General features: G+C 41.9%; 1 protein-coding gene across 2 annotated transcripts in view; it reads left to right on the forward strand.

Annotated features, from left to right (window-relative positions):
- Nucleotides 1-27507, forward strand: part of LOC147035272 (vomeronasal type-2 receptor 1-like) — a 296355-nt gene that overhangs the window by 264720 nt on the left and 4128 nt on the right. The window contains exons 12-15 of one of the 2 annotated variants that reach the window (XM_085896323.1): nucleotides 4180-4478; nucleotides 23426-23785; nucleotides 23973-24200; nucleotides 26736-26859. In XM_085896323.1, the coding sequence (XP_085752449.1) occupies nucleotides 4180-4478; nucleotides 23426-23785; nucleotides 23973-24200; nucleotides 26736-26859 (1011 nt within the window). The remainder of the gene's footprint in view (nucleotides 1-4179; nucleotides 4479-23425; nucleotides 23786-23972; nucleotides 24201-26735; nucleotides 26860-27507) is intronic. The other variant, XM_085896332.1, reaches the window with a different exon arrangement.

Genomic DNA, 27507 nt, shown 5'->3' on the forward strand with positions numbered 1-27507 from the left:
ACAGCACGTCGCTGCGTCCACTTTCTGCCGGTACTCCAGGGGCCTCCGTCTGGCCATCCCCCAGGCAGATGCCAGGCCCATCCCCATAACCTTGAGATGATGGTCAACCTGTTGCAACCATGAGGCACGTGGTCGACCCACTGGCCTCCTCCACTCATGAGACTCCCTCGCTGAGAGAATCTGGTGAGCAGGATCAGAGTCAGGAAAAGGAGCCACATGTCCATACAGCCGCAACTGACGCTCACGGACTATGCAGGTAACAAATCTCATCCGAGTCTTTCTCAGCAACCGCTCGTTGGACACAAAATCCGACCAGCGATAGCCAAGGATTCTCCGAAGAGACCTGGTACCAAAGGAATTAAGTCTCCATCTCAGATCCTTGGTCAGAGTCCAAGTCTCGCACCCATAGAGCAAGACTGGAAGTACCAAGGACCTGAAGACTCGGACTTTCGTCCTCCCGCACAGGTACCGGCAGCGCCACACCCCATGATCCAGTGAATCCATGACTCCCCAGGCCCGACCCAGACGTCTATTGACCTCTGACTCGCAGCCAGCAGAGACATGAATATCACTGCCAAGGTAAGTGAATCTCTCCACGACCTCAACATCCTCACCACAAACAGACACAGACAGGACAGCAGCATCCAAGATGTCACCGAAAGCCTGGATCTTAGTTTTGACCCAAGAAACCCGTAATCCCAATGGCTCCGACTCCTCATTCAGCACCTCAAGGGCCCCCAAGAGGATGTGTAAAGTCTCAGCAAAGATGACTGCATCATCTGCAAAGTCAAGGTCCGAGATCTTGACATTCCCAAATGACGCACCACAACTTGATATCTCCGACATCCTCCCCAGAATCCAGTCCATACAAGTGCTGAAAAGTGTGGGGGCCAGTACACATCCCTGACAAACTCCAGTAACAACTGGAAATAAGTCAGAGATGGTACCACCACACTTCACAGCACTCTCAGTACCAGATTAGAGTTCAGACATCAGATCGATCAGTTTTGGTGGCACCCCACGAAGACCAAGAATCCTCCAGAGGACATCCCGATTCACTGAATCGAACGCTTTACAGAGATCAACATAGGCTGCAAGCAGCCCCTGCCGAAACTCTCATCTGCGTTCGGTGAGGACACGAAGTGCAAGGATACGGTCAATCGTTGACCTCTTTGGTGTAAAGCCTGACTGCTCTGGACGCTGGTGCTCAAGCAGATGGTGGCGAACCCTATCGAGAATTATCCGAGCAAAGACCTTGCCCGGCACTGAGAGCAGCGTCACCCCTCGGTAGTTGTTGCAGTCTTGGCGATCACCCTTCCCTTTCCAGAGAGGGACAACAAGGCCCCTCTACCAGTCAGTTCGGATGATGCCTGTGTTCCAGGTAGAGCACAAAACTGCATGCAACGACACGAGTGCAGCATTTCCACCAGCCTTGAGAAGTTCGGCATGGATGCCACAGATCCCTGGAGCTTTGCCCCGTTTCAACTGGTTCACCACAGCCCGTGTTTCCACAAGCGTAGGTGGACCACAGTTGATTTGAGGGTAAGCAACAGGGATTGTAACACCCTTGACGTCCAACTCGACAGTTGGCGGATCAGCCTGGTACAACCGCTCAAAGTAACCGGCCCAGCGGGCCTTCACTTCAGACTCCTCTGTCAAGAGCCTACCACTCTCTGCTCGAACTGTAGTGCTCCGAGGGATGGGCTTGGATGAACGTAATGCGTGAATTCCCCTGTAAGCGGCACGAGAATCACCTGTCCACAGGTGATGCTCTACCCCCTCACAGATTCCTCGCACATAGGCCTCCTTGTCCACCCTCAGTGCACGTACAGTTTTACGCCTCAGCTCCCTGAACAGCTCAGCTCTGCCATTCAGCCTGGCTCTGCGACTCTGGTCAATGGTATCCAGTGTCCCTTGAGAGACAAAATTCTTCTTTGCCCTGCGGTGAGCTCCAAGACATCCACTGGCAACATCAAGGATGGTGGTCTTGAAGGCGCTCCACAACTCTTCAGGACCCCCCAAAGCACCCAGACCCCCCAAGTGTCCACTCAGCCTGTTCGCAAACTCCTCAGCTACTCTCTCATCCCTGAGCTTGGCAACATCCAGCCTCGGCTGGGATGGTACCATTCTCCAGGATTTAAGGTGCAGCTTTAGAGTTGCTACAACAAGCCTGTGGTCAGTATTGAGGAACTGAGCACTCCGGTAGACCCTGCAGTTCTGGATCATCCTCCAACGACCGTCAATGAGGACATGGTCAATTTCCTTTGCCACACCGCCAGCGTTGGAATACCAAGTCCAGCGATGAGCTTGTGGGCGCTGAAACCATGAACCAGCCACCCTAAGTCCATGACTTCTTGCAAAGTCAAGGAACTTAGTGCCATTCTGGTTCATAGTTCCTGACCCATGGGGACCAACACACACCTCATAACCATCCCTATCAGTTCCAGTCGATGCATTGAAATCCCCCAAGACGAGAATTGTATCTCGTCTGGGGTACTGATCAACCACAGACTCGAGTGTGGCGTAGAATGCATCCTTCACGGTGAGATCACTCGCCTCAGTCGGAGCATAAACAGAGACCAGGGAAATGACACCTAAGGAGTGACGAATCCTTAATCTCATAATACGCTCGTTGACCGGTGTTACCTCAATTATCATTGGGGTCAGCTTATTGGACACAGCTACAGCAACTCCTTGGGTATGGTAACCATGAGAGCGACCAGACCAATAGTAGGTGTAACCACCCACCATTATCTCGCCGCAATCCGGTCTCCGAACCTCAGAGAGCGCTGCAATCCCGATGTCCAAACGCTTGAGCTCAGATGATAACAGAGACAGGTGATCATCCTCTCTTAGGGATAGGACATTCCAGGCACCCACCCGAAGGGACCGCCTCAGGTTAACCCAAGGAGACCGCCGTCTGGTGGACGACACCTCAGCACCACTCCGACACACTCTCCCGCAATCTGACCCAGGGATGTTACCCCGTGGTTTCCCTCCTATCAAAGATTGGGGGTCCCGAAGGCTTTGCCCCAATCCCGTCATCTGGTGAGCTGCCCTGCGAAGGGAAGCTGCACAGGAGGTACTCCCACGGAGTGGGTTTTCAGATTTTTTTGCGTTTTTGCGTTTTGCGGAATGAAGGGTTTTACGGTGGCCGGACTGCAAATCCTGCCACCAACCTCCTAATAAGAAGTGACCCAACTGCAGGAGGACGTCCACAGACACAGTTGGGCACTAGACCCATCCAGGATAGTGCTCAATAGCCAAGGAAACTGCTTCAGCAGCACTAGCGCTCTGCACAGAGTATGGTCCCAATCTTCTCCTCCTCCTCCTTCAGACCCCAGTGAGGTTACCCAGGAAACGCCTGAAGACCCCAGACAGTGAGGTGACCGAGGATCGCCTGATGAAGGATATAATTAAATAAGACCGTTAATTTTCTTCAAAAGGAGTATTTTAATTAACTCAAACATCCAATTTTCACTCTTGCACTTCCGTGGAGTTTTCTTCACATGGATGCAACGATTCAGGCTGCTAGGTTTTATTATTTTGGAGTTATGGAGAAGAAACACACACACACACACACACACACACACACACACACACACACACACACACACACACACACACACACACACACTGCTTTTTATCAGTGTCGATAATTTTTGTAACCATCTTCAATGGTGAAGATTCAATTTTAAAATTATAGTATCTGGATCCAGATCCGTTTATTCACCAACATTTAGTGAGTTCGTCTTTGTCACACATCAATCCTATCCACCAAGTTCTGTCTCAAATTTGCCCATAAATTTTTGAGATATCCTGCTCAGGAATGAGCCAGGAAATCCCAGAAAATGCATCTGGCAGGGATTTCCAGGGTGGTCATCATCTGGGACACCCAGTCCCTGTGGGAGAGTAATACCCCCTCCCTCTCGCAAAGGTCAGTAAAGCACTTGTACGATGCCACATGCACAGTGCAAAATTGCAAATCATCTCAACAGCTGACTTGTAACACTCTCTCCCACCACCACTGGGTGGTGCTATATGGTACACATTGTGGTTGATGACAAACAAAAACCTCCCAACAGTGTTTTTCTATTTTGCTTTAAAGATAAAGACTCCTTTAAAAACAATTGCCTTTCTCATTGTGCTGTTCAACATTCATTTTTTGTCGGAATGAAGGCAATCTTTTCGTGAAGACAAGTGCACGTGTAATCATCTTGTATTCAAGTGAAACGGATGTATTGCCTTTGATTGATGAGCTTCTGTTACAAAATGTAACAGGGAAAACATGGATAGCCACATCTGACTGGATAAAATCACAGCGGTATTCTTCATCACGATATACACATATCTTAGAGGGCACAATTGGTTTTGTACAGACGCCAGGGAAAATTCCTGGATTTTATGAATTCCTTGTGAAATTGAAGCCTGAAAACCAATGGTCCATAAACAACACTGTTTCCGTCAATGTAAATCAGGTAAACAACACATTAGACATTTTTATAATGGTGGCAATTGATTTTTCAAATCTACCGATGTTACTACTTTTTTGTAAACTTGCCTTTGAGGTTATGTTTTAAAAGAATGATCTCAAGCTCAAGCAGCAGCTTGTATATGTGTAAACTGTATGCATGTATGTATTTACAACTTGGCAAACTTAGTGAAAGCTTCAACATATTTATGCACTAGCACGGTACCTATCACTGACGGGTTTGTCGATGTCTCACTTCAAACGAGCAACATCTCATCTCAAATGAGTGTGTATTCGTAGAAACAGGAAATCAGTGTAAATACTCAGTGTGCAGATATCACAGTAGGTTGAGCTGTTAATCTTGGTAACCTCGTCCCATTCCACTAGCGAAGATTTCCAATCCATGCTTGTTGTATCTCGGAAGTACTGCTTGGGAGTGAGGGTGATATTATGAAAGCTCGCTGGGAAACAAATTTCAGTAAGTTTTGGGCCTACTGCCTGAAGGAAGATCACCAAAGTTCTTTCCACACCGACCGACCACCAATAGTCATCTATCCCTCTCCACATCGCTTCTTCAGTCCACAACCTGCCCCTCTCTCTATACTCATATAGCTTTGCTTTCGGCAATTTACATTCAGTAGTTCTCACAGCATTTAATTCTGGTTTCCCACTCGATGATCCATGGATCAGTTGTTTCAGTTTCAATTTTAATGTCAGTTTCACTTTGAGATATCAGTTTCGATTCGTCATTGCAAATTGTGATGCAACGTGAATGGTGCGCAAAAAAGGTCGTCAAAAACTATTTTGGGGAGAATTTTTTTCAATTTTCTAAGGGTTGTAGAGGGGTCTGGAATGGCTTAAGGGTCGTAAAAGGTCAAAAAGGCCTAAAGTGTTTTAAGGGTCATAAAAGGCGTCAAAAGTGTTTAAAGGGTCTAAGGGGAAAATAACAAAAGGGGTCAGAAGTGTCCAAATGGTTTGAAATTGTCCAAAGGGTCTGAAAAGTGTCAAATGGGTCAATTTATCTCAAAAGGATCCAAATGGGTATGAGGGGGTTTATAAAGTCTCAACAGGGTCTTGATGGGTATACTGCGAGCAGATGGGTATAAAAGGGTATAAGTGTTGTCAAGGGTCTTTCTTATTGGGTCTACAAGCCATACTGGGTGTCAAGGAGTGAAGCTGCAGTGAAAAAATTACCTTATGCTTTTAAATAAATGAACTTTGAAGCGCAACACGGAAATAATGGGCCAAATGACCTCATCATGATAGTTCAAAATGCCTATTTAGGTGCATCGTGGTTAAAGTCTGTTCATGGAAAGTTTTGTCGTGAATTAGCATTGGGAGCTCAAAGCGGTAAGGTCACAAACAAAAATACATTTCACTTTAATTTACTGCGTAGAGATGGAAAAGCTATTTTACGGCTGCAGCCTCTTCTTCCTCTTCCCAGAAAGGTGACATCACTTTTTTTGTTCTTCCATCGACCAGCTTACAGTGAGATATAAGCCTGGTATTGGCTTAGTGGCTTGGGTGGCTGGCTTGGGATCTGAGAGTCCTGAGTTTGAGCCCCGTCTCCACTGAATTAACACCAGGTGGGGTTAACTCAGCCTGTCATCCTTCCAAGGTCAGCAAAATGAGTACTGGTGTACTAGTATAGGGGCACAGCATCAGCAGCATAGTCACGCCCCCAACAAAATGATGGCTACCTGGCATAGAAGTAGTAGTAGTAGTAGAAGTAAGATCTTTCAGCAAAGTCATGGCAAATAGAAAAAGCTCGATCAGAACCTCATTCAAGGTTATAGGAAAGCTTACCCAGAAACGTCCAAAAAGTCCTTTAATAGCTCGTTTTAATATTAACGAAAAAGGTCATTATATGCCGGCTCTGGAAACACCCTCGAACCACTGCAAATGTAAAACTCAATAATGATTGGACATACACCCACCCCAATCCAACTCCCAGCCCCCATGTGTGAGCTACGTTATTTTTGTATGGCCCCTTCGATAAGACATCGTTGAGCGGTCAGAGATATAGATAACATTGTAATAAATGAAATATATCTCACCTGTGATTAAATATGTCTGTGACAGTGACCAGAAACTATTTGAAAATAGAAAAAAATTAATGGTTGCCAAAATTAAAGGCGCTGTCACACCTTGACGATTTAGCCAGCGTATGCCGACTTATGAAAAATTTGTCTAAAACGCTGGCACACGTCGAATACGTTATGGGTAAGTTTTGATAACATTAAGAGCACGCTGAAAAACACTGCCATACGTCGTAGTATGCTGGCTTTCATCGTTGTACTTTGTGGTTGTCCTCAAATTTTAGCATGCTTGAAATTTTACGACGTATGCCAGCGTATGACACACGTTCCGCTACGCTGGCCATAAGTTGTATACACGTTATACGATCGTTGATACACGTTACTTGTAAGTTACTCATAAGTCGAAACACGTCGAGGTAATGATTAGCGTACCCGAAACTTATTTACAACATATGAGTAACATGTTATAGGCACATTACACGATCGTTGACACACGTCGAGGCACGTTATGCGATCGTTGACACCTGTCGAGGCACATTACTTGTAAGCTACTCATAAGTCGAAACATGTCGAGGTAATGCTTAGCGTACCCAAAACTTATTTCTAACCTATGAGTAACGTGCTTTGAACCTATGTGTAACGTACCTCCAATGCATATTGACGTATTTAGAAGTATTAGATTGACGTCTTCCGGACGACCACAGAACTTACTGAACGAGTTTCTAAATTACAGCTACAAAATACTGGCGTATTGGCAGCGTTTTAAAAAAAAAAAAAACAACAATAACTGCCGATATTTCATTACATGCCATTACGTCACGTCCGATTGCCTCTTCAGTTTGCTCATGTCTTATTCTTAGTTCCTCCTCTGTGAATATTTTCTGTTTGAGCATATTGTCACGTCGACGTCGAAACTTAAAAGCAAATATCCGAATATATTTTAAAATTCGTGATATACTAAAGTATAAAAAAGTGACGCTGGTTGCTGAACAAAACGAGCAACAATGAATACAATAAGACTGAAATGAAAGCAAACAGGCTGACCTTTGCCCTCACGATAATACAGTTATTGTCAGCTTTTGTCGAGATTATGTCACTAACAAACCCGGCGACATAATATGAGTAAGCATCCATACTCTTGAAGTCTTTCAGGCTGGCTTGAGTGTAAGGACTCTGCGTTTCAACAAGGTAAACATAGATGTCAGGGAAAACGATTTGAGGCCAAAATTTCCTTTTTGTTGTCCATTTATCCTTTGAAATAATATAAGGATCTTCACTAAGACCACACAGCTTCAGTTTTTCGCAGTACCTCTTCTCTGAAATATCATCTAATCCATGGAAATAGCCCAGAAGTTTGCGTGACATGTGCGTGGTAGCCATGATCTTTTGCCCCTCAATATGGCGGAGCCTTACCTTCCGCTGTGACGTCACTCGCTTCGTGCATAGAGACTATACCATCTGTCACATGGTCAAGTTGTTGGCGACTAAACAGACGTATCCACCAACCTTTCTGCTGGGGAGGGTGTCTGGACTCCTCATGGGATTAAATACAAGATCTATTGTTAAAATAAGGGAATATAAGCTATCAGAGTTTGGGAGCCAATGGCCATTCAGGACGTCAATGGTGGTGTCCCAGAAAATCATTGAAACTGCGAGCAGATGTAATGGATACATTCACTTGTGAAAGATCTTTCAGGAGACAATGATAGGAGTTTGCATTGATTAGTCAACTGTATTTCTCCCTCATTATTATTCCCGTGCTTTCGAAGAAAAGCGGGAATATTGTGATTGTCTCCACCGTCCGTCTGTCCATCCGTCCATCCGTACGTCCGTCTGTCTTACCCTGTAACTCCTACACCGTTTGAAATAGGAACTTGAAACTTTGGGAAATAGTAGATATATGTATGGGGAAGTGCACAACACTTTCAGATTTTTGATATGACCCCTAAGGGGCCAGGCCAGAGGGGTTGGGGTCATGGGGCTCGATTAAAAAAAAATTGTCATTGCTTTTTAAATCAATAAAATTTCACCTTGCGTTAATTGGACAAAGCAGGGCATGCGGGAATATGCGATGGTGTGCCATCGACAAGGTAGTTCTAGTATATGACTGTGATGCAGGTCGGTTGTCATTCCATCTTCTCCTGCCTCCTTTCAAGTCTTGCACCTTCTGCTCTCTCCATGCTTTGTCCACCCCACCCACAGGTTTCTGCAGGGCACACCAATCTGCCAATAACCTCTTTCTCATGAAACTCCCAAAACCCAGAATCACCACTCATTCGTTCATCTTTTTTCTTGCCTGTGGAGCCAACCTCCACATTCTCTTCAATCTCATTCTTCCTTTTAGGTCTGAAAGGCAGCTGTTCAACACCATCTCAGAACATCCTCCATCCAAAACCATGACCTTTTCTATATTAACCTATCCCAATCCCATCTCTTTCCAAGTTTCGATTTTTCCTTCCTTTGAGTTTGCTTTTGTATCCCTCTTGTCCACCCACTGCATCCTCCCCTCTTATTTCATTCCTTCCCACATCCATTATTTTTCAAGTCACCCTCAATTTTGTCCCTCAACCCTTCTGTTGGTTCTGTTTTTATAAAATCCCTTGTGTACTGTTCATTTTGTTCTGTTGTGTATTGATCCATTCAGTGTTCTATCTCTTCTATGAGCCTTGACTCCACACAAAAAAAATCTTTCTTCCAATATTCAGAGTTATTAACTCAAGCATTATCTTATCTCCAAATACAAATACTTCTTTATCACCTATTATTAACAAAAAATAATTCTCATTAGCATCTACAAGAGAAAATATTTTCTCATTAGCATTGTGAGAGCATTTAATATGGGATAAAATATCTGTGCATTGGCATTTATTTATTACAAGCTGAAGTACCTGGTAATACCCAGGAAATTTGCTGGTAACTAAGTGCCTATTTTCCTCATGCTAGTTAGACTGAGGCATTAGTTGTATGGAGAAAATTAGGAAGGCTTCTTTTATGGGGTGACAGCGAGGGAGCAATCATTGTCGTCGCAACTGGTAAATATAGTGGTGCAGTGAATGGCTCGGTTTTAAAGTTTAATATGAAAAACACTTAGTGCTTCTTGGTTGAAATATCTTGTTCTTGGAGCACTTCCTATACTTCCCTTCATCAGCAAGCCGCCTTTAAAAATGAGACACACTGAAAAATTCAATGAAACCATCCCAAACACACCTGAAAAAAACACCAAATAAATCTATTCGAAAATAACATCACGTTAAACCACCCTCCAGGAATTTTTATGAAAGCCACTTAAGGCCCGGTCACACCTTGACGTTTTAGCCAACGTATGCCGATTTTTGAATTTTTTTTTCTAAAACGCTGGCACACGTTGTATACGTTATGGGTAAGTTTTGATAACATTGAGAGCACGCTGAAAAACACTGCCATACGTCGTTGTATGTTGGCTTTAAACGTTGTACTTTTCGGTTGTCCTCAAATTTTTTGATGCTTGAAATTTCACGACGTATGCCGGCGTATGACTCACACATTCCGCTACGCTGGCCACAAGTTGTATGCACGGTCTGCGATCGTTGACAGACGACAACACATGCTACTTGTAAGTTAATCATAAGTTGAGACACGCCGAGGTAATGTTTAGCGTACCCGAAACTTATTTCTAACCTATGATTAACGTGTTGTTGGCACGTTACGCGATCGTTGCCACACATCGACAGACGTTACTTTTAAGTTACTCATAGGCTGAAAGACGTCGGTATAATGGATCGTCCTTGCGTCAGCGTCCACGGCCACGGCCAGGACACTTATTAGCAGCATTCTTTAAACTTTTCTTCGGCATGACGAGGATGTTCACACTTCGATGTCTAGCTTGGCTATGATTCCAATTGTCCATCGGCAGCGTTTATTTAAAATAGTCGAGTTTGAGCGTTTTAACACGTTCAGAAGAAACGCTTCAAATTTCCAAACCCCAGCGTCAAAAAACAAAGGTGAGTGACAACAATTTAAATCGTTTATTGCAAACAATGAAAATAGCTGAGTGGTACCGTTTAAAAGTCGTTGAGTGTAAAAAAAATCGAATTGTTGAGCGCAAGCGTCTACTTTCAATAGTGGAGATGTAGCCATTTAAATCGTTGAGTGGCAGCCTATGAACCTACCTGTGGACACGCGGACGCAAGGACGATCCATCATAACCCACACCCTCCCCCTCACACTCACCTACTACTGCCAACATGAACAAACTACGACTAATACTAATACTAATACTGATACTAATACTAATACTCATACTGATACTGATGACATGGACATCGACTCAAAAAGGAACTCGAAAACACTGTTGGGTTCCCCTTTTATGAGCAGCATTTTTATATACCAATTCCCAAAACCGCTGGGAACACGTCTTTATATGGCAGTTGTAAGCTAGAAACACGTAATTTTTTTTTTTTTGTCGACCGGAAGACGTCATTGGAATACGTCTACATACGTCGATGTGTGTTGGGACTACGTAAAGAATTGGTTCAAAGCACGTCAAACATAAGTTAGAAATAAGTTTCGCGTAAAAAAGACATTACCGCGACGTGTTTCGACTTATGAGTAGCTTATAAGTAGCCTTTGTGGACGTGTGTAAGCATCCACATATCGTGTGTAAAACTTATCCCCATCGCATGCAGAACGTGTGTCATACGCCGAGTACGTCGTAAAATTTTGAACATGTTTAAAATTTCTTGACGTACTCTACTTACTACGACGTATGATAGCGTACTTTAACGTTCTACTCACGTATACCAAACTTACTCATACCGTATTTGACGTGCCCCCAACGTTTTAGACACATTTTTCTTAGGTCGGCATACGCTGGCAAGATCGCCAAGGTGTGACCGCGATGTTGTCACTTCCATTTCTACGGCAGTTATGATTCGAATCGTTGTGCGTCAACCTTTTAATAGGCTACGTCACGACATCGTCGGCGATACGTGCAACGCGTTATGCCGAAGTTAGACTATCGTTGGGCATAGGTTGTGTAGGCCAACAACAGGTTCAGCATTTGTTGGTATAAGTTATCTATAACACAACGAAACATTCTGTGTCCATTACTAATATGTTATGCATACGACCAACTCGTTATGAATACGTCCGAATCTTAAAAAAAAACATCAAAAGTTCAATGTCAGCCAGCGTTTTACATACATTTTAATACGTTGCCATCGCTGGCTAAAACGTCAAGGTGTGACCGGGCCTTTAGCGCATCCTGGAGCTGAATGTTAGGTCTATATGTGTGTAAAGTTTCATCAACATCGGTTCACTGGTCTAGGAGCTTATTGGTTAAAAACAAACAAACAGACAGACAGACAGATAAACAGACAGAAGGACTGCCATTTATGTAGTAGATTTTTCATTGACTGGTCCAGAATGACTGATGCTTCATTAAATCTATTGTTCTTTTCAGTTTTCTTACTAGCTAAAAGCAATAATAGTCTGCAAAGTAATTGTGATGGGTCATTTGGAAGGAAGCTAACATGTCGCAAAGACAAACCTAAACCAAGCTTACTTCATGCTTCAATAACGTTTTTTATTATTCCCGCATTGTCAAAGAAAAGCGGGAATATTGTGATTTTCTCTGCCGTCCGTCCATCTTTCAGTCTGTCTTACCCTGTAACTCATCTTACACTGTTTGAAATAGGAACTCGAAACTTTGGGACATAGTAGATATATGTATGGGGGAAGTGCACAACACTTTCTCGGATTTTTGATATGAGCCCAAGGGGCCGGGCCAGAGAGGTTGGGGTCACGGGGTTCCATTTTTAAATAAAATTTCACCTCGCGTTAATGGGACAAAGCAGTGTGCATGGGAATATGCGATGGTGTGCCATCGACAACGTAATTCTAGTTCTCATTCTTATTTGTTTTCCCAATGACATAAATCTCATCATCAAGCGAGTTCAGCAAATTAATATACAGTATATTCTATTATCGTCATTTTTCATTTTCAAAGGCTCATCAAAATAATCTGGAAAAATCTTCCTAGTTTTAGCTTTATGTACATCTTTTGTTAGAATAAACATTAATCGATGGATAAATTTAATGCTTGGTCGAGCAGAACTCAAGAATATAAATTAATTATTAAATATCAATACCTTTTCATTTGCAAGACATAAATGATCTGAATATTTTTTTGGTATGAGTCCTGCTCTGTTGTTGTCTTTTCTATATGCTGAATATTTATTGTTCTTAATAGCATTCACAATATAATCAAGAGGTTGATTTACCTTTCTCAGTTGTTGGAATAATCCTTCATCATCATATTCTAATTCTCATCTCGTAATTTTGGCTTTGTCATTTGATCAAAATCTTTCAGCATTTGAAGTGTTTTTTGGAGTATATTATTTTGTGGGAATTGTAGAAACAGTGGCTTCTATCATCTTTTGTTGAGGTCTCATTGAAAATTGTATCTTGCTTTCATTCATAAGCTTCGTCACCCATTAGTTTTTGTCTCTGTTTCTTCGTGTTTTCCTGTTGTTTTACAACTATTGAAACTAACTTTTCCATCCGTCCATTGGGACCATACTCTGTGCAGAGCGTTGGTGCTGCCTAAGCAGTCTACTTGGCTATTGGGCACAATCCTGGACGGGTCGCCACTCTGACACAGTATACCAGCTAGCTGGTACTCATTTTGCTGGCCTCAGAAGGATGACAGGCAGAGTCAACCCCAGCTGGTCAACCCCACCGCCTACAACCCATTCAACAGCTGAGCAGGATTTGAACTCAGGATCTGAGGATCCCAAACCCACCACCCCAACCATTAAGCCAACACCAGGCATAAACTAACTTTTGATATTCCTTTAATCTTCTTGTTTATTCTTTCACATCCCCTTTCTTTATTTATTTATTGAAAATATCAATAAGTATCTCATCTTCTTTAACAACAATATACAGTGCCTTCAGGAAGTATTCACACCCTTCAACTTTTTCACATTTTGTTCTGTTGCAGCCTGAATTTAAAATGGAGTAAATTGAGTTTTTTGTCACTGATCTACACAAAATACTCCATAATGTCAGTGGAATTTTTTTTTCATAAACTTATACAAATAAATTAAGAACGAAAAGCTGAAATATCTTCAGTCAATGAGTATTCAATGTTTTTGTTATGACATTCCAAATTGAGCTCAGGTTTTTGTTTTGTTTTCATGGAAATCGCCCCAAACAAGGCAAAAAGCCACTGTAGGTAAGGGGCTTAGAGCTAAGGGAAGGTGAGATAACCTCCTTCTAACCTCCAATATGTGACATGATCCAAGGGAGATAAGGATAAAGCAAAACAAAATAAAAAAGAGAAAACTAAAAAAAAGCATCCAAGACACAGGAAGAATCAGAAGTCAGGTGAAATGTAATGTAATCTCAAAGATGTAAGAAGTAAGAATTGACATTCCTCTTAAAGCTGGGTAGATCATAGGATAATGGAAAGCATGTTCCATGTAGTGATTTTCAAAGCAAGACAGCACAAGGGATAAAACGATCTGCATAGCCTTTCGTTCTGCATTTTGAATCGGCTGTGATGCATGGGTGCACATAAATGGCAAGTCGAGTCTTGCATCCAAACCCTCACACAAGAGGAACCAAGTGAGAAGTCCAGCTGAACATTTGCTCTGAAAATATCTGAATAACAAACTAAGAGTGACAACTGACATACTGTGAGAGAGTGGTTGAAGAGTTGAACCCATCTCTACACTAACCAGGTTAACTATACGTTTCTGGAGCCTATCAAGTTAAGATAAGTGGCAGGCTGGTGCTGCAGCCCAAATGTAGCAACAGCACTCCATGAGGGCATGTATAGTTTTGTCTTACACATGTACAAAACGGCATCAGGAGGTAAATACATCTGTGCTCGATGAAGCCAACCAATTCGCTTGCAAGCACTCTTAGCAATACCATAATTGTACTTATCTCAAAGGAGGTTGGAGGAGATGTCGTGACCAAGAAGCCGAAGCTCAGATGAATCTGTTTAGGTTGAAAACCCCATGTGCACAGTAAGGAAATACCTGTTTCTGGAGCGAGACATGGATAACAATTTGGTTTTCTTTGCATTGAAGTTTACCAGCCAGTCGTGCCCCAACTTCAACACATTCTCTAAATCATTGTCCAGTGAAACTCCAACCTCATTATGAGTGTTGTTGAGTGAATCAGCAGAGCTACAGTGAAGTTAGGAGTCATCAGCATAAATGACTAGATGGTAGATAAGTAGGTAGGTGAATGGTTTTATTCAACTGAACATAATAAACATTCAAACATGAAAAAAGAGAAATGGCTGCAAAATAGTACAATTAACTACATTGTGTTCTAATTAATATGCAGATAACAGTGACATTATAACATAGGACAGATTAATTCACAAACGGACTTGATCACTGCAAACCACAAAGACTAAACCATCCCCATTATAATGTGACATATTAACAATTAAGAAAGAAACTGCACAAGAAAGGCCTGTCACCAGGACATTCTGAGGAATAATAAATACATGATGAGAAATACTAACAATTTGCATGATAAAATATCATCACCATCAGGCAGGATAGACAGTATAGGAGGGTAAATACAGCATAAAGCAAGGGGAGGATTAAAGAGAATAGGTGCAATAACACATCACGATGTGGAAACAGAGACAAGGTGAACATGAGAAAGGGGGAAACCAAGTTAAATGGGATTAAAGAAGGTAAAAGGAAAACTCAGCCTGGGAATCAGGCTATATAATGTTCAAAGAAACAGAGCTAAAAAGTGTGAGCAACTTTAGACCAAAAAGCAGGGACAGGTGTTCTCATGCAAAGTTCATATGAAACATAAGAAGAGGACAGCAGCTACATTATGTATCAAATCAATTAAAATCAAAATTAGCAGAATGATAATCATAAAGCTATAGAAGTAATTACTTTCTACTTTAAAATCTTAGAAAAGGATGTCATTAAAAAAGGGGAGTATAATGTACATTATTCAGTAAGAATTTTAGCAAAGTATTGTATGGCACTGTCTTTTGTACCTCTGGGTTTTACACATAATTTGTGAAAGTTGAGATGAACTTCTGAGAGAGTATTGAGTTCTATCCTGCCTGAGGTCTGGAGGCCAATGTATACCTAAACTGATTCGATGTTTGCAATTGGCGTGTGAATCTCAGACAAATTTTACACCTGCGTTGTTTCAAGGTCGGAATATCACAAGACCTTAGGGCCTGGTCAGAATCACTGTATAATTATCCTTGAATTATTCGGAGAGCCCTTTTCTGAACGTGTTCCAATTCGTTACCTTGGCGGATTGTGAGGCCAGCATTCCAAACTGGAACAGCTTACTCTAAAAGTGATGTAACATTTCCTTTATAAATGGTAAGCAAATCTTCCATGGCTAAGTTAAACTTTTTGAGCATCTTTCACGTAAATAACTTTCCATTTGCTCTGGTGGTGACAATATTGTGAATGTGAAGGTTTCACTTCAAATCAGATGAAATAATAATACCCAATCTTTTCATATGATCAACCTTCTGCAGTACAGTAGTTTGGATAGTAAATAGAGGCCTCGGTGGAAGTTCTTTCATGAAACAAACTTCCATAAGGGCACACTTATCAGTATTCAACTTCGTGTTATTTTTAATTTCCCATCGAGAAAAAAAAAAAGAAAAGCTGATTGTTTTGTCATCTTCGGTTGCTTTCCCCTTGAATTCTCAATAAGTGTCATTTCATCAACATACTTAAGGGCTGGGATATGAGTGAGCATAATCATTGAGCTGAGGCATTGCATCATTAATTTGAGCCAGAAAACAGAGGGGCCTATTTTGGTGCCCTGTGGTACCCTCCACCCATCATGGTGGGTAGATACACATACTACTGGTCTGGTCACTTTGATGGTTAGCATGCTTAAGGAGTTGCTGTAGCCTGGTCCATTAAGCTGATTCCCATGAAAATTGAGGCAACACCGGTCAAGGAGCATATTAGAAGACTGAGGATTTGTCACTCTTTGGGTGTCATTTCCCTGGTCTCTGTATATGTGATCTGAGGCGAGTGATCTCACGCTGAATGAGGCATTCCATGCTACACTTGAATATGTGGTTAATCAGTGTCTCAGGTGAGATACTCTTCTAGTGATAGGGGATTTCAATGCATTGATGGGCACTGATAGGGATGGTTATGAGACATATTTGACCCCATGGGTCTGCAACTGTGAACCAGTCTGGAACTATGAATAGCACAAAGTTCCTTGAATTTGCAAGAAGTGTGGACTTGGAGTGGCTGGTCCATGATTTCAGCACCCACAGCATCATCGTTTGACTTGGTATTCCAACGCTGGTGGTGAGGCAAAGGAGATTGACCATGTGCTCATTGATGGTTGCTGAAGGTTGCTTCAGAAATGCAAGGTTTACTGGATTGCTCAGTTCCTCAAAAACGACCACAGGCTTGTTTTTAGCAACTTTGAAGTTACAGCTCAAATCCAGCGGAATGGTACTATACCAGCCTTGGCTAGATGTTGGCAAGCTCAAGGATGAGAGGGTAGCTGAGAAGTTTTGAACAGGCTGAGTGGGGATTTGGGGTCTGGGTATTTTGGAGAATCCTGAAGAGTTGTGGAATGCCTTCAAGGCGAGCATCCTTAATGTTTTTTTTTTTTCTATACTTTGTCGAGGCTTGTATGAGAGCTAACACACATCAATCCTATCCACCAACGCACATCAAGGGGGGTGTGAGACAAGAGGGGCAGGAGTGGGAAGGACAAAACAGTGCTGAACAAAGACATTACATCTGTGGAAGGGAGGGGGATGTGGCAGGTAACATGGGGAATACAGTGACTTTCAGGAAGGAAAGCAGGGAATTTGAAGTAGGTGGGCTTGGGATGGATTGATGGGGATAGAAAAGATCGAGGATTTGGATGGGGGATGACAAGAGGTGATTGTGAACAGCTGTTTTGAAAGCCTGGAGGGAAGAATGGGATTGAATAGAGTGAGGGAGTTTATTCCAAAGGCGGTAAAAAAAGAGGAATGAAAGAGTGAAGGTGAGCAGTATTTCGTGATTGTGGTAGTTTTACCAGAAGGGGGTTGTTGGTGGACCTTGAGTGCCCTGCGGAAATATGGTGGGGACAAATCGCAGACAGAGCAGAGGGGGGGGGCGAGACCAGAGAGGAGACGTTAGAAGACAGAAAGACCACCAACATGCCTGCAGTGCTGGGCAAGGTCTTTGTTTTGGATACATTTTAATAGGGTTTACCAACTTCTACTTGAGCACCAATGTTGCTGGTGGATGTCTTGGAACCCACTTTAGGAATGGTTCTGAAGAACTTTGTCCTCCAAGGGAGAATCGATACCAGTAACCAGTGTCACAGGAATTCATGCATTGCATTCCTCCTGGCCCATCCCTTGGTGTACTACAGTTAGAGCAGAGTGTGGTTAGCTCTTGACAGAGTCTGAAGTGTAGGCCCACTGGGCCAGTTACTTTGAGCAGTTGTATCAGGCTATCGACCCACCAGCTGGTGAGCTGAATGTCAGTGTTGTTACTATTACGATTGCTGACCATCCAATCAACTGTGAACCGTCTTCGCTTGTGGAAAGACAAGCTGCGGTGAAACAATTGAAAGGGGGTGAAGCTTCTTGGATCTGCTGCATCCATGCTGAAATGCTGTACTTATGTCACTGCATGCAGTTCTGTTTGATGCATAGGCATCATTCCAACTCACTTGAAGAGAGGCTTTGCTGTCCCTCCTTGGAGAGGAAAGGGTGTTTGCCAGGGCTGCAACAACTCCTGAAGAGTGACACCACTATCAGTGCTGGGCAACGTCTTTGCTTTGGATACATTTTGATAGGGTTTACCAACTTCTACTTGAGCACCAGTGTCCAGAGCAGTCGGGATTCACACCAAAGAAGTCAATGTTTTACCGTGTCTTTGCTCTTCCGGCCCTAAACAAAACGCATATGAGAGTTTTGGCAGGGGCTGCTCACCGCCTATGTAGATCTCTGCAACGCATTCGATTCCGTGAATTGGGATGCCCTCAAGAGAAGAGGATTATAACTCTTTGGGGTGCCACTGCAACTGATCAATCAGGTTTCTGAACTATACTCTGGTACTGAGAGTGCTGTGAGACGTGGTGATACCATCTCCAACTTACTTCCAGTTGTTACTGGAGTTTGACAGTGGTGTGTACTGGCCCCGACACTTTTAAATACTTGTATGGACTGAATTATAGGGAGGATGTCAGAGCGATTAAGCTGTGGTGCATCATTTGGGAATGTCAAGATCTCTGACCTTGATTTCGAAGATGATGCTCTCATCTTTGCGGAGAAGCTGGATATCCTAATGCGGGACCTCCAGGTGCTGAATGAGGATTCGGAGCTGATCGGATTACAGGTTTCCTTGGTCAAAACTAAGATCCAGGCTTTCACAGACAACTTGGATGCTATCTTGTCTGTACCTGTTTGTGCTGAGGATGTTGAGGTCACGGAGAGATTTACTTACCTTGGCACTGATATTCATGTCTCTGTTGGCTGTGAGGCAGAGGTCAATAGACGTCTGGCTCGGGCTTAAAGAGTTATGGATTCACTAGATCATGCGGTGTGGCGCTGTCAGTGCCTATGCAGGAGGACAAAAGTCCAAGTCTTCATGTCCTTGGTGCTTCTAATCTTGCTCTATGGATGTGAGACTTGGACTCTGCCCAGGTATCTGAGAGGAAGATTTAATTCCTCTGGTTCCAGGTCTCTTCGGGGAATCCTTGGCTATTGCTGGTTAGACTTTTTGTCCAACGAGTGGTTTCTAAAAGAGACTTGAATGAGATTTGTTACCTGCAGAGTCCGTGAACATCAGCTACAGCTGTATGAACATGTAGCTCGTTTTCATGATGTTGACCCTGCTCAGCAGATTCTCTCAGTGAGGGAGCCTCGTAAGTGGAGGAAGCCAATGGGCTGACCACTTGACTCGTGGTTGCAGCAGGTTGATCAGAATCTCAAGGAGATGTGGATGGGCCGGGAATCTGCCTGGGGAATGGCCAGACGGAGGACCCTGGAGTACCGGCAGAAAGTGGATTCAGTGATGCGCTGCTCTGACCATGGTCCCATACCAGACCTCACCTGATGGGATTGAAGGAGTTCCTCCACCTCTTTCTCTTGGATGTTGTCAAAGCCCTCTTTTCCAACATCAATTGACACCCTCACAATCCTCTGCACTTATTTGGACACTGACAGCAGGCCCTTGAAGTCATGCACCACCTCACTCCACACTTTTTTCCAGCATGCATTCCATGTCGTTGGCTTAATCTTTTTAAGAGATTCCTCAATGATATTCAAACATTCTGGGATGTTGTGGGGTTTTTTTGGTAATCATTGTTATATTAAACAAGGCTCACTGTCCATCTGGGCAGTAGCCCCTCGAGGGTGTGGCAGGTGTAGTGGGACTTGAATGTTGCAATGAGACTTTGGTCCATCTGCTGGAGGAGGGAGGTCATATTGGCAGGTAATAAGATGACCTCCACTCTGGGGTGAACAAACTGCAGACTTTCTGGATGACTTGGCGCATTATCCAAAATAACTAAAACCTTGAAAGCATGTTTCTTCAAATCCCGGTACTTTTCCACTTTGAAGACGAAGCAGTTGTTCAGCCAAACAATGAACATTGCGGCTGTCACCCACATTCTCCTGTTGCCACACCAGAATACCAGGAGCTGGTTCTTGTCCTTCCCTTTGAGGGCGTGAGGATTCAGCAATTGGAAGAGGAGCATTGGCTTTATGACAAAGTCGCCTGCTGCATTGCTGCATTGAAGAAGGGCATGCCTATCCTTGCCACCTTTAGCCCTGGAACATATCTTTCCTGCTTGGACAGGAAGGTATGAGATGGCATCCTCTTCCAAAATAATCCCATTGGGTTTATGTCAAAAACCTGCTCCAACATAAATCCCTTCACCTTGATTAGTTCCATGAACTGCGGTGGGTAGTTTTTCGCAGCATCATGGTCTGCTGATGCTGCTTCCCCGACTAAATTTACATGCTAGAGGCTGAATCTTCTTTGGAATTTGTAAAACTAGTCACTAGTGCTTGCTGGCGTGGAACTTGTGGGTAGCTGTGGTTGAACTGGAGTCTTCAGCCTCGGGTATCTCATGGAAATATTGGTAAATCCGCAATGATTTCTGCTGTATCACCGGTCCACTCAAAGACACTTTTCCTATGTTTGGTTCTCATCCAAATATTAAGCGCTTTTTCTATCCTTTCAATATGAGGATCACAGACTGGAATGAGACTTTTGCACTATGGGGAGCACTGTTGGAAACACTTGCATGGATATTTGACTCACCTTTACAGATATACCACACAGTCAATTAATTCATAGCTTAATGACAGGCCACATATGCTGCACTTTCACCTCATGGCAACCTGTCTAACAACTCAATTTTTCACCCAATGTCTTTACTTTCTCTCTCTTTTAGCACAACTAATTTTGCACGAAGTTTTACGTGTGGGCACCATTAAAAATGGTGGGTGAGAAACAAAAAAAGGATCAGAATGAGGGGTAATCGTACTCTTTCATGCGGACGCAAACAATGACTCATCTCAGCTCAAAAACCACAGTTGGCCAAAATGAAATCCCGCAATAACTAAATCAGAACACAAGGGGTTGCCTGTGATTTGTTGAAACCCATGATATTCAAACCCGCGATATTTGAGGGTTCACTGCATAGAGCATATCATTCTCTTCTCATACCTTCAAAGTTTATCTTCCTGAAATCTTACCTTACTGTCCCCAACTCGCCATCTCAACAAAAGAGATTCACACACTTTATTTTGGTCACTCAATATAATATCTCCCCACCCCCTCATTGGCATTTTAACAAACTGGCTTAAAAAGAAACCTGGAATAGATTTAGAAAATCCTCCTTGGTTTGTTATTATCCAGTTCCTGGAACTAATCTATCCCTGGCAATTTTAAACCTCCAAAAATCAACACTGTACCCATTCCATGTTCTTTCACCCTCCTTGCTTGTTACTGCCCCAAACCAGGGGCTATATAAACACATCATACAAGTATCTTACTATTCCTGCAATCACGAATCTCAATCCATACAGAATCCTATACATTTGTTCTGTGGTTAATGTAATTCTTATTTTTGATACTGTCCCCATTCTTACTGTGATTGCAGTTTACCGAGATTGCCACACAACCCCCCTCTTATCTTCTCTTTCCTATCACATCTATACATCTTGTAGCCTTCTAGTCCTGTTCTCCAACTACTCTCCTCATTAATTCAAGTCCTCACATTTGTATATAATATCGTTACCACTCGATGTTGTCTGTCTCTCACAGCCATGCCATCAACTTCAATTCTTCTTCCAACAACAGCATTTAATTTCCACTCTCATCTTTCCTAAAAAAAGAGCCCTTAATTCCCTCTTCAATGTCGATTGCAAACTTTGCTGCTTCCATTTTGTTTCATCTATTGCCGTCATTGTGCAAACAACCTCTTTGTCCCTTCAAAAGCTTCCAGTGCTTCCAAAACCCAAATCCATTCTGCCCACACAATTTCTACCATCACAGGTTAAACACTATCACTCAACATACAAATTCCCCACTGTAACATGTTCACAGGAAAACCCTGGAGATTTTTTTTTTTTTTACCTTAACCCTCATATGCACCTGCAACACCCTCTCAGCACACACACGAGCAGCACACCCAATACCAACTGCACCAACTGCAACTCTACTGACGACTGCACCAACCACAACCTCACAAACATTGTCATTAGCTGCCACACCCCTACCCACACAACTGCGACCCCACCGTAATTCACACTCCGTACTCACCACACCGAGTCTGACGTCTGTGCCTATTATACTTAGTCTGTCAACTGCCCCCTCTCCACCACCACTGCTGTCAGCACACTCCATTCCCCAATGAACACCTACACCTGCCATAGACCAACCCCCCCCCAAAAAAAATGACCAACGTTCTTCAAGAAATCCACTACCACAGGGTTCCCAAATCCAGGGCCATGATCCAATAAAAAATCTCCCTCAAAATTCCGGTTTTTGAGGGGAGTTTTCACGTCAAAGGCAGTTTTCTCTGACAGTTTTTTTTAATCATAGGTACCGGTACCATTTGGGTCACGAGGCAAATGTGTTTTCAAATTTTTGGTTGTGGAAAAAATTGTTTGGGAACCACTTCCCTGCTCACGAACAATGCCACAAAGCTTTTGTCCCTTTCTAAAACTCTTCAAAAAGCTCTTAGTAGAGCCACCTTCAAGCATTTACTGCATGAAAGACCACAACTACCTCCATCACCAGACGCCATCAACCCGGACACCACCTAAATACCCCATACACTGTTTATAACTGCTCATACATTTGTCTCTGGCCTTGCACTTGACCAATGACATCTGCTTCAGCTTCATCTTTGTTGTGCACAGACTTTTTTAATCATTTCATAATTCTGCTTCATTTTTGTAAACAACAAATTATTAGTAGAAGACTAGTAGAAGATCTAGTACACAGAACAGATCAGGATGTAACAGGGCAAGAAGAACACCAGAGAGACGAGGGTGGGGAGGGAGCTGGGGGACACCAACAGCAGAGTTGAAGGCCAAGACAGAGGGTGACTATGACAAACAATGGATGTGAGGAGGAAAGGGGTTCAGGAGAGGATGTAATGGGGTGAACATCATGGACACAGAAGGAAACTCCCAGTTAGGAATAACAGGAAATTTGGAAGGAGGAGGGCTTGGGGTGGTGTTGGGGGGGTGGCAGTTAATGAGGGTAGAAAATATCATGGTATTGGATTGGGGATGATCAGTGATGGTGGTAAACAGCTGTGTTGAAGATATGGAGGGAAGAAAAACAAATTATTGTTGATTTAACATTGTTTATTTTTTTTATTCATTTAATATGAATAACCATTAATTTACTATGCTTGTCTCATACAGGCAAATAACAATTCTTACAATGACAAAAATGTTGATATTATGCAAGAACTAAAAGAAGAAAACTCACTTTCTTTGAAAGAAAAATCATTAAATGATTATGTTGTTGAACTGTGGGAAGATATTTTCAGCTGCACCATGGATGGTGTAAAAATTGGTCTTCAACCATGCTCAGGCAAAGAATCATTGGACAAAGTTTACTCACAATTTACAGATGTTTCCAATTTGCTTGATGTACACAATACCTACCAGGCTGTATATGTTGTCGCGTACGCCTTGATGGATATCCAATCGTGTACATCCCAAAACAATCGATTGCAAAATGGATCGTGTGCCGGATTATCTGATTTTCAACCATGGCAAGTAAGGACAACCTGTTTGCATTTTGTGTATTTGTTTTTTTTACTTAAATAAGCATATGAATCAAAGCCTACAATCTGACATTTCCACAAGAATTTAATTTGCGATGGGTATGCAAAAAAAAGACAATTTAGTGACATTATTCTCAGCCCTTCAAATAGTAGTTTAATTAGTTTGTACTCTGTCTTAGCTGTTGTTGTATTTGCGAAATGTGAAATGGAAAACGAACACAGGAGTTAAAATGTTTTTTGATGAAAATGGCGACCCACCTGGACCACATGAGCTTATAATATGGGAAAGAGATGAAGATGGAAAAATAATTTTCAAAAAAATTGGCCACTATGACTCTGATGCTTCACCTGACAAGAAGCTCTTTGTGAATCCTGACGACTTCTACTGGAATGGTGGAACTACAAAGGTAAATTTACTTTTTAATTTGTAATATGTACCTTTGTGTAAATTACAACTTATTTACCCAAATAACGTGTCAGTGTGACTGGAGGCAGTTGATGGGTGGGGGTGTGGGGGAGGGGTGAGGGGTTTTAGTTTGCTTGGGTAGGTTGTTGTGGTGTCCATCACAAAATTATCAATGAATAGTGAAAATACCAACCGTAAAGAACAGATGTAACACAACTAAGGTGCAGCATGCAGAATACCCTCATGCTTGAAGATCTTGAGAAGGCAAATTGGAACGTTAAATGTGATAGTGATAAACTATTTTACTGGTCTTGGTCAGTTTCCAGGATATAGAATCAAAATTGGATTATACTCCTGCTGAGAGCTAAGTTTGAACCTGCAGCAATGATGAAATGAAACGAAATTCCCACTCACACATCACACCCTTATCAGAAGCAACAGTATAATAATACTTTTTGGAAACTACAAAATTCATTTTCTTCACAATTATCTTTAATATCATAAAATAAACATCCACCCTTTAACTATTTTGCATTTTTTGGATAAAACAGTACATGTCAAAATATCTATTTGGATTTACAATTTAAACTTCTTGAAATTTTGGAATTGCAAACTTCTGTGATCCAGTTAAACAGACACAAGAAAAGTGATACACCATGTAGAAACAGTCATTATTAATAATACAATCAATGGACAATTAATTCCAACAGATTAATGAGAACAATAATTTTCTCAACTATATGTGGAGAAAGGAATGTGAACCACTGTGGGAAAGAAGTTCAAGCAACAATGTGGGTGAGAGTCCCTTCAAGAAGCAAGAGAGAGCAAGGCATTTAACAAGCATTGATTGAATACTTTTAAAACCCTTTGTCTTGCAGCTTTGAAAATTGAGGTTTCTGAGAATTACAAATTAATCCTTATTCCTTCTCCCCCTTTTTTTGGTTTACTCTTCTCCATTAACTTTTTCTGCCTTTCTGCTGCCTCCCTCATGAACCATCCTGCATCCTCAACACAAAATAACCTATCCTTTTTCTCTGCAACTTCCAGAATTTTCAATGTCCTTCTTTTCTCTTTTCATTTATCACATGTCACAGTGCTGGATGATGCATACATATTCATTGTGAGCTTTACGGAGTGACTTGCAGTTGCCCTCAGGATAGTTAGCCCTCTGCATTGATAATTATGCAATCTCCTTGAATGTATTGCCTCGCCACAGGAAACATTGTGCCAGATCGAGGGGATGGTTTGGATAGTTGCAGATGGGAAGGGAGGGGATAAACCAGTGCATGAGATTTGGATTGTGAAAGTATTTCCTGGCAGAATAAATATGAAATGCTGAGAAAATAGGAGCCCGATCTTTCTTTCATTCCGTCAATTGGCCAGTGAGAACAGTCACAGCTGTTTTCTGGATTATTAAGATCACTCCCTTATCATTATCATTATCTTATCATTATCATATCATAGCCAGAGATATGATGGTTGACAATAATACATTCAGAGGAGCAAATAGGTCCTGATGAGAAACGGGAGACATTGGATTGAAGTTTTTCATTTCCTATTGCCAGAGATGATACTCAGAAGTTCACATATTGGTTCAGATCCATCAAGTCAAATAAATCCTGTGTGCAATTCCACAGCTGGTTATTTCAGAGCTGAGAACGAACAGTTGGCATGGCAGCATATTTAATTACTACAGATTAGAAAGAGAGAGTTTGTTTGCATGGTTTTCTTCTTCAGGTTTCCTCGAATGACTCTAATGCAATAATTGGTCTTTTCCAGTATCACAGAATTATATATATATATATATATATATATATATATATATATATATATATATATATATATATATATATATATATATATATATATATATATATATATATATATATATATATATATATATATATATATATATATATATATATATATATATAGTGATCCTTATTTTGGTTAACATAACAGGATGTAGACAAACATTCATGGGTTGTGGGGTGGGATGTGCAATGCAGGGGTATTTATGGGTAATGATTCAAGTTCATTCAGAGGTGCTTCAAATTTACTGTGGATAATTGTCACTGAAGAATGAAGTTATATTGTCTTTTCTTTGTAGCATTGCCTTTCAAAGTGGTTGACAAACCTCTCTTTCTCGCATTCATATATATAGTTCCTTTCCCAATATTTTTTTTTCTGTTTCTTCTTTTTTCAGCTTTTTACTTTGCAACTTTATCCACTAAATTCAGACATTATGAAAACCTCCTTGCTTGATAGTGTTGTATTGCATTAACATTGTCTCTTCTATTGAAGTTTTTTGTTGTTTATCCAATAATGCTATCCTTCATCAGACCTGTGATGAAACCCAGTGCAAGCAGTTGAAAATGAGGTTGAAAACTTAACTTGATGAAAATAATTAAATTGTTTCATCCCAACAAGTTAAGTTTTAGAAGAATTTTTAGAATTATTTTGCTGCCAATTAATATTCGTATTTGTTCAGGATTTATGAAAACCTCCAAATAACTGTAACATAAATATTTTCAAGGTTCCACAGTCGGTATGCAATGAGATGTGCAAGCCGGGAACACGGAAGGTGGCACGTAAAGGAGAACCTTTCTGTTGTTTTGACTGCGTCCAATGCACAAGTCGAGAGTACTCCAATGATACAGGTTTGTTTTACCTCCGCCACCTAAGGTAGATGGTGGTTATGTTTTCTCCCCTGTTTGTTTGTCTGTGTGCCTGTTTGCCTTTCTGCATGCTTGTGAGGAGGATGTCTCAAAAAATTTAGAGCTGAATTCTTAAGTAACTTGGTGGACAGGTTAGTTGTGTGACAAGGTTAAAGTGATTTGATGTTATTGAGGATTCGGATCTGATTATGAGAATTTTCAAATTGATCATTCACCACTGAGAGTGGCAAAAACGACATATATCATGAGATCTAAATCTTGTCGATGGATTCGGACGAAAAGTGGTGGACATTTTTGGTATATGACAAGGACGAAATTGTTAGATTTTGCTGAGGATCCGGACATGAGAATTGTTAAAGTGATTCTTCACAATTGAGAGATAGGGCCAAAAACGAAAAATAGCATGATATTTCAAAAAGTGTGGATGGGATATGCCAAAACTTTGTAGATGAGTTTTGTTAGTTGACAAGAACAAGATGATTCGATTTTGATTAAGGTCCAGACCATTCCAGCCTATCAGTGGGATACTAAATGTAAACTGTTCAGCCTGGCAGAGGTATGCACCCGACCGAGTGCTGTACTAATTACTTACTGTTTTGATTCCTTATTGAGGTTTTTTTTATAAATAAT

The sequence above is a fragment of the Eptatretus burgeri genome, chromosome 1, assembly GCF_056783735.1.
Source record: "Eptatretus burgeri isolate ZD-2024b chromosome 1, Ebu_testis_v1, whole genome shotgun sequence".
NCBI classification, from domain to species: domain Eukaryota; kingdom Metazoa; phylum Chordata; class Myxini; order Myxiniformes; family Myxinidae; genus Eptatretus; species Eptatretus burgeri.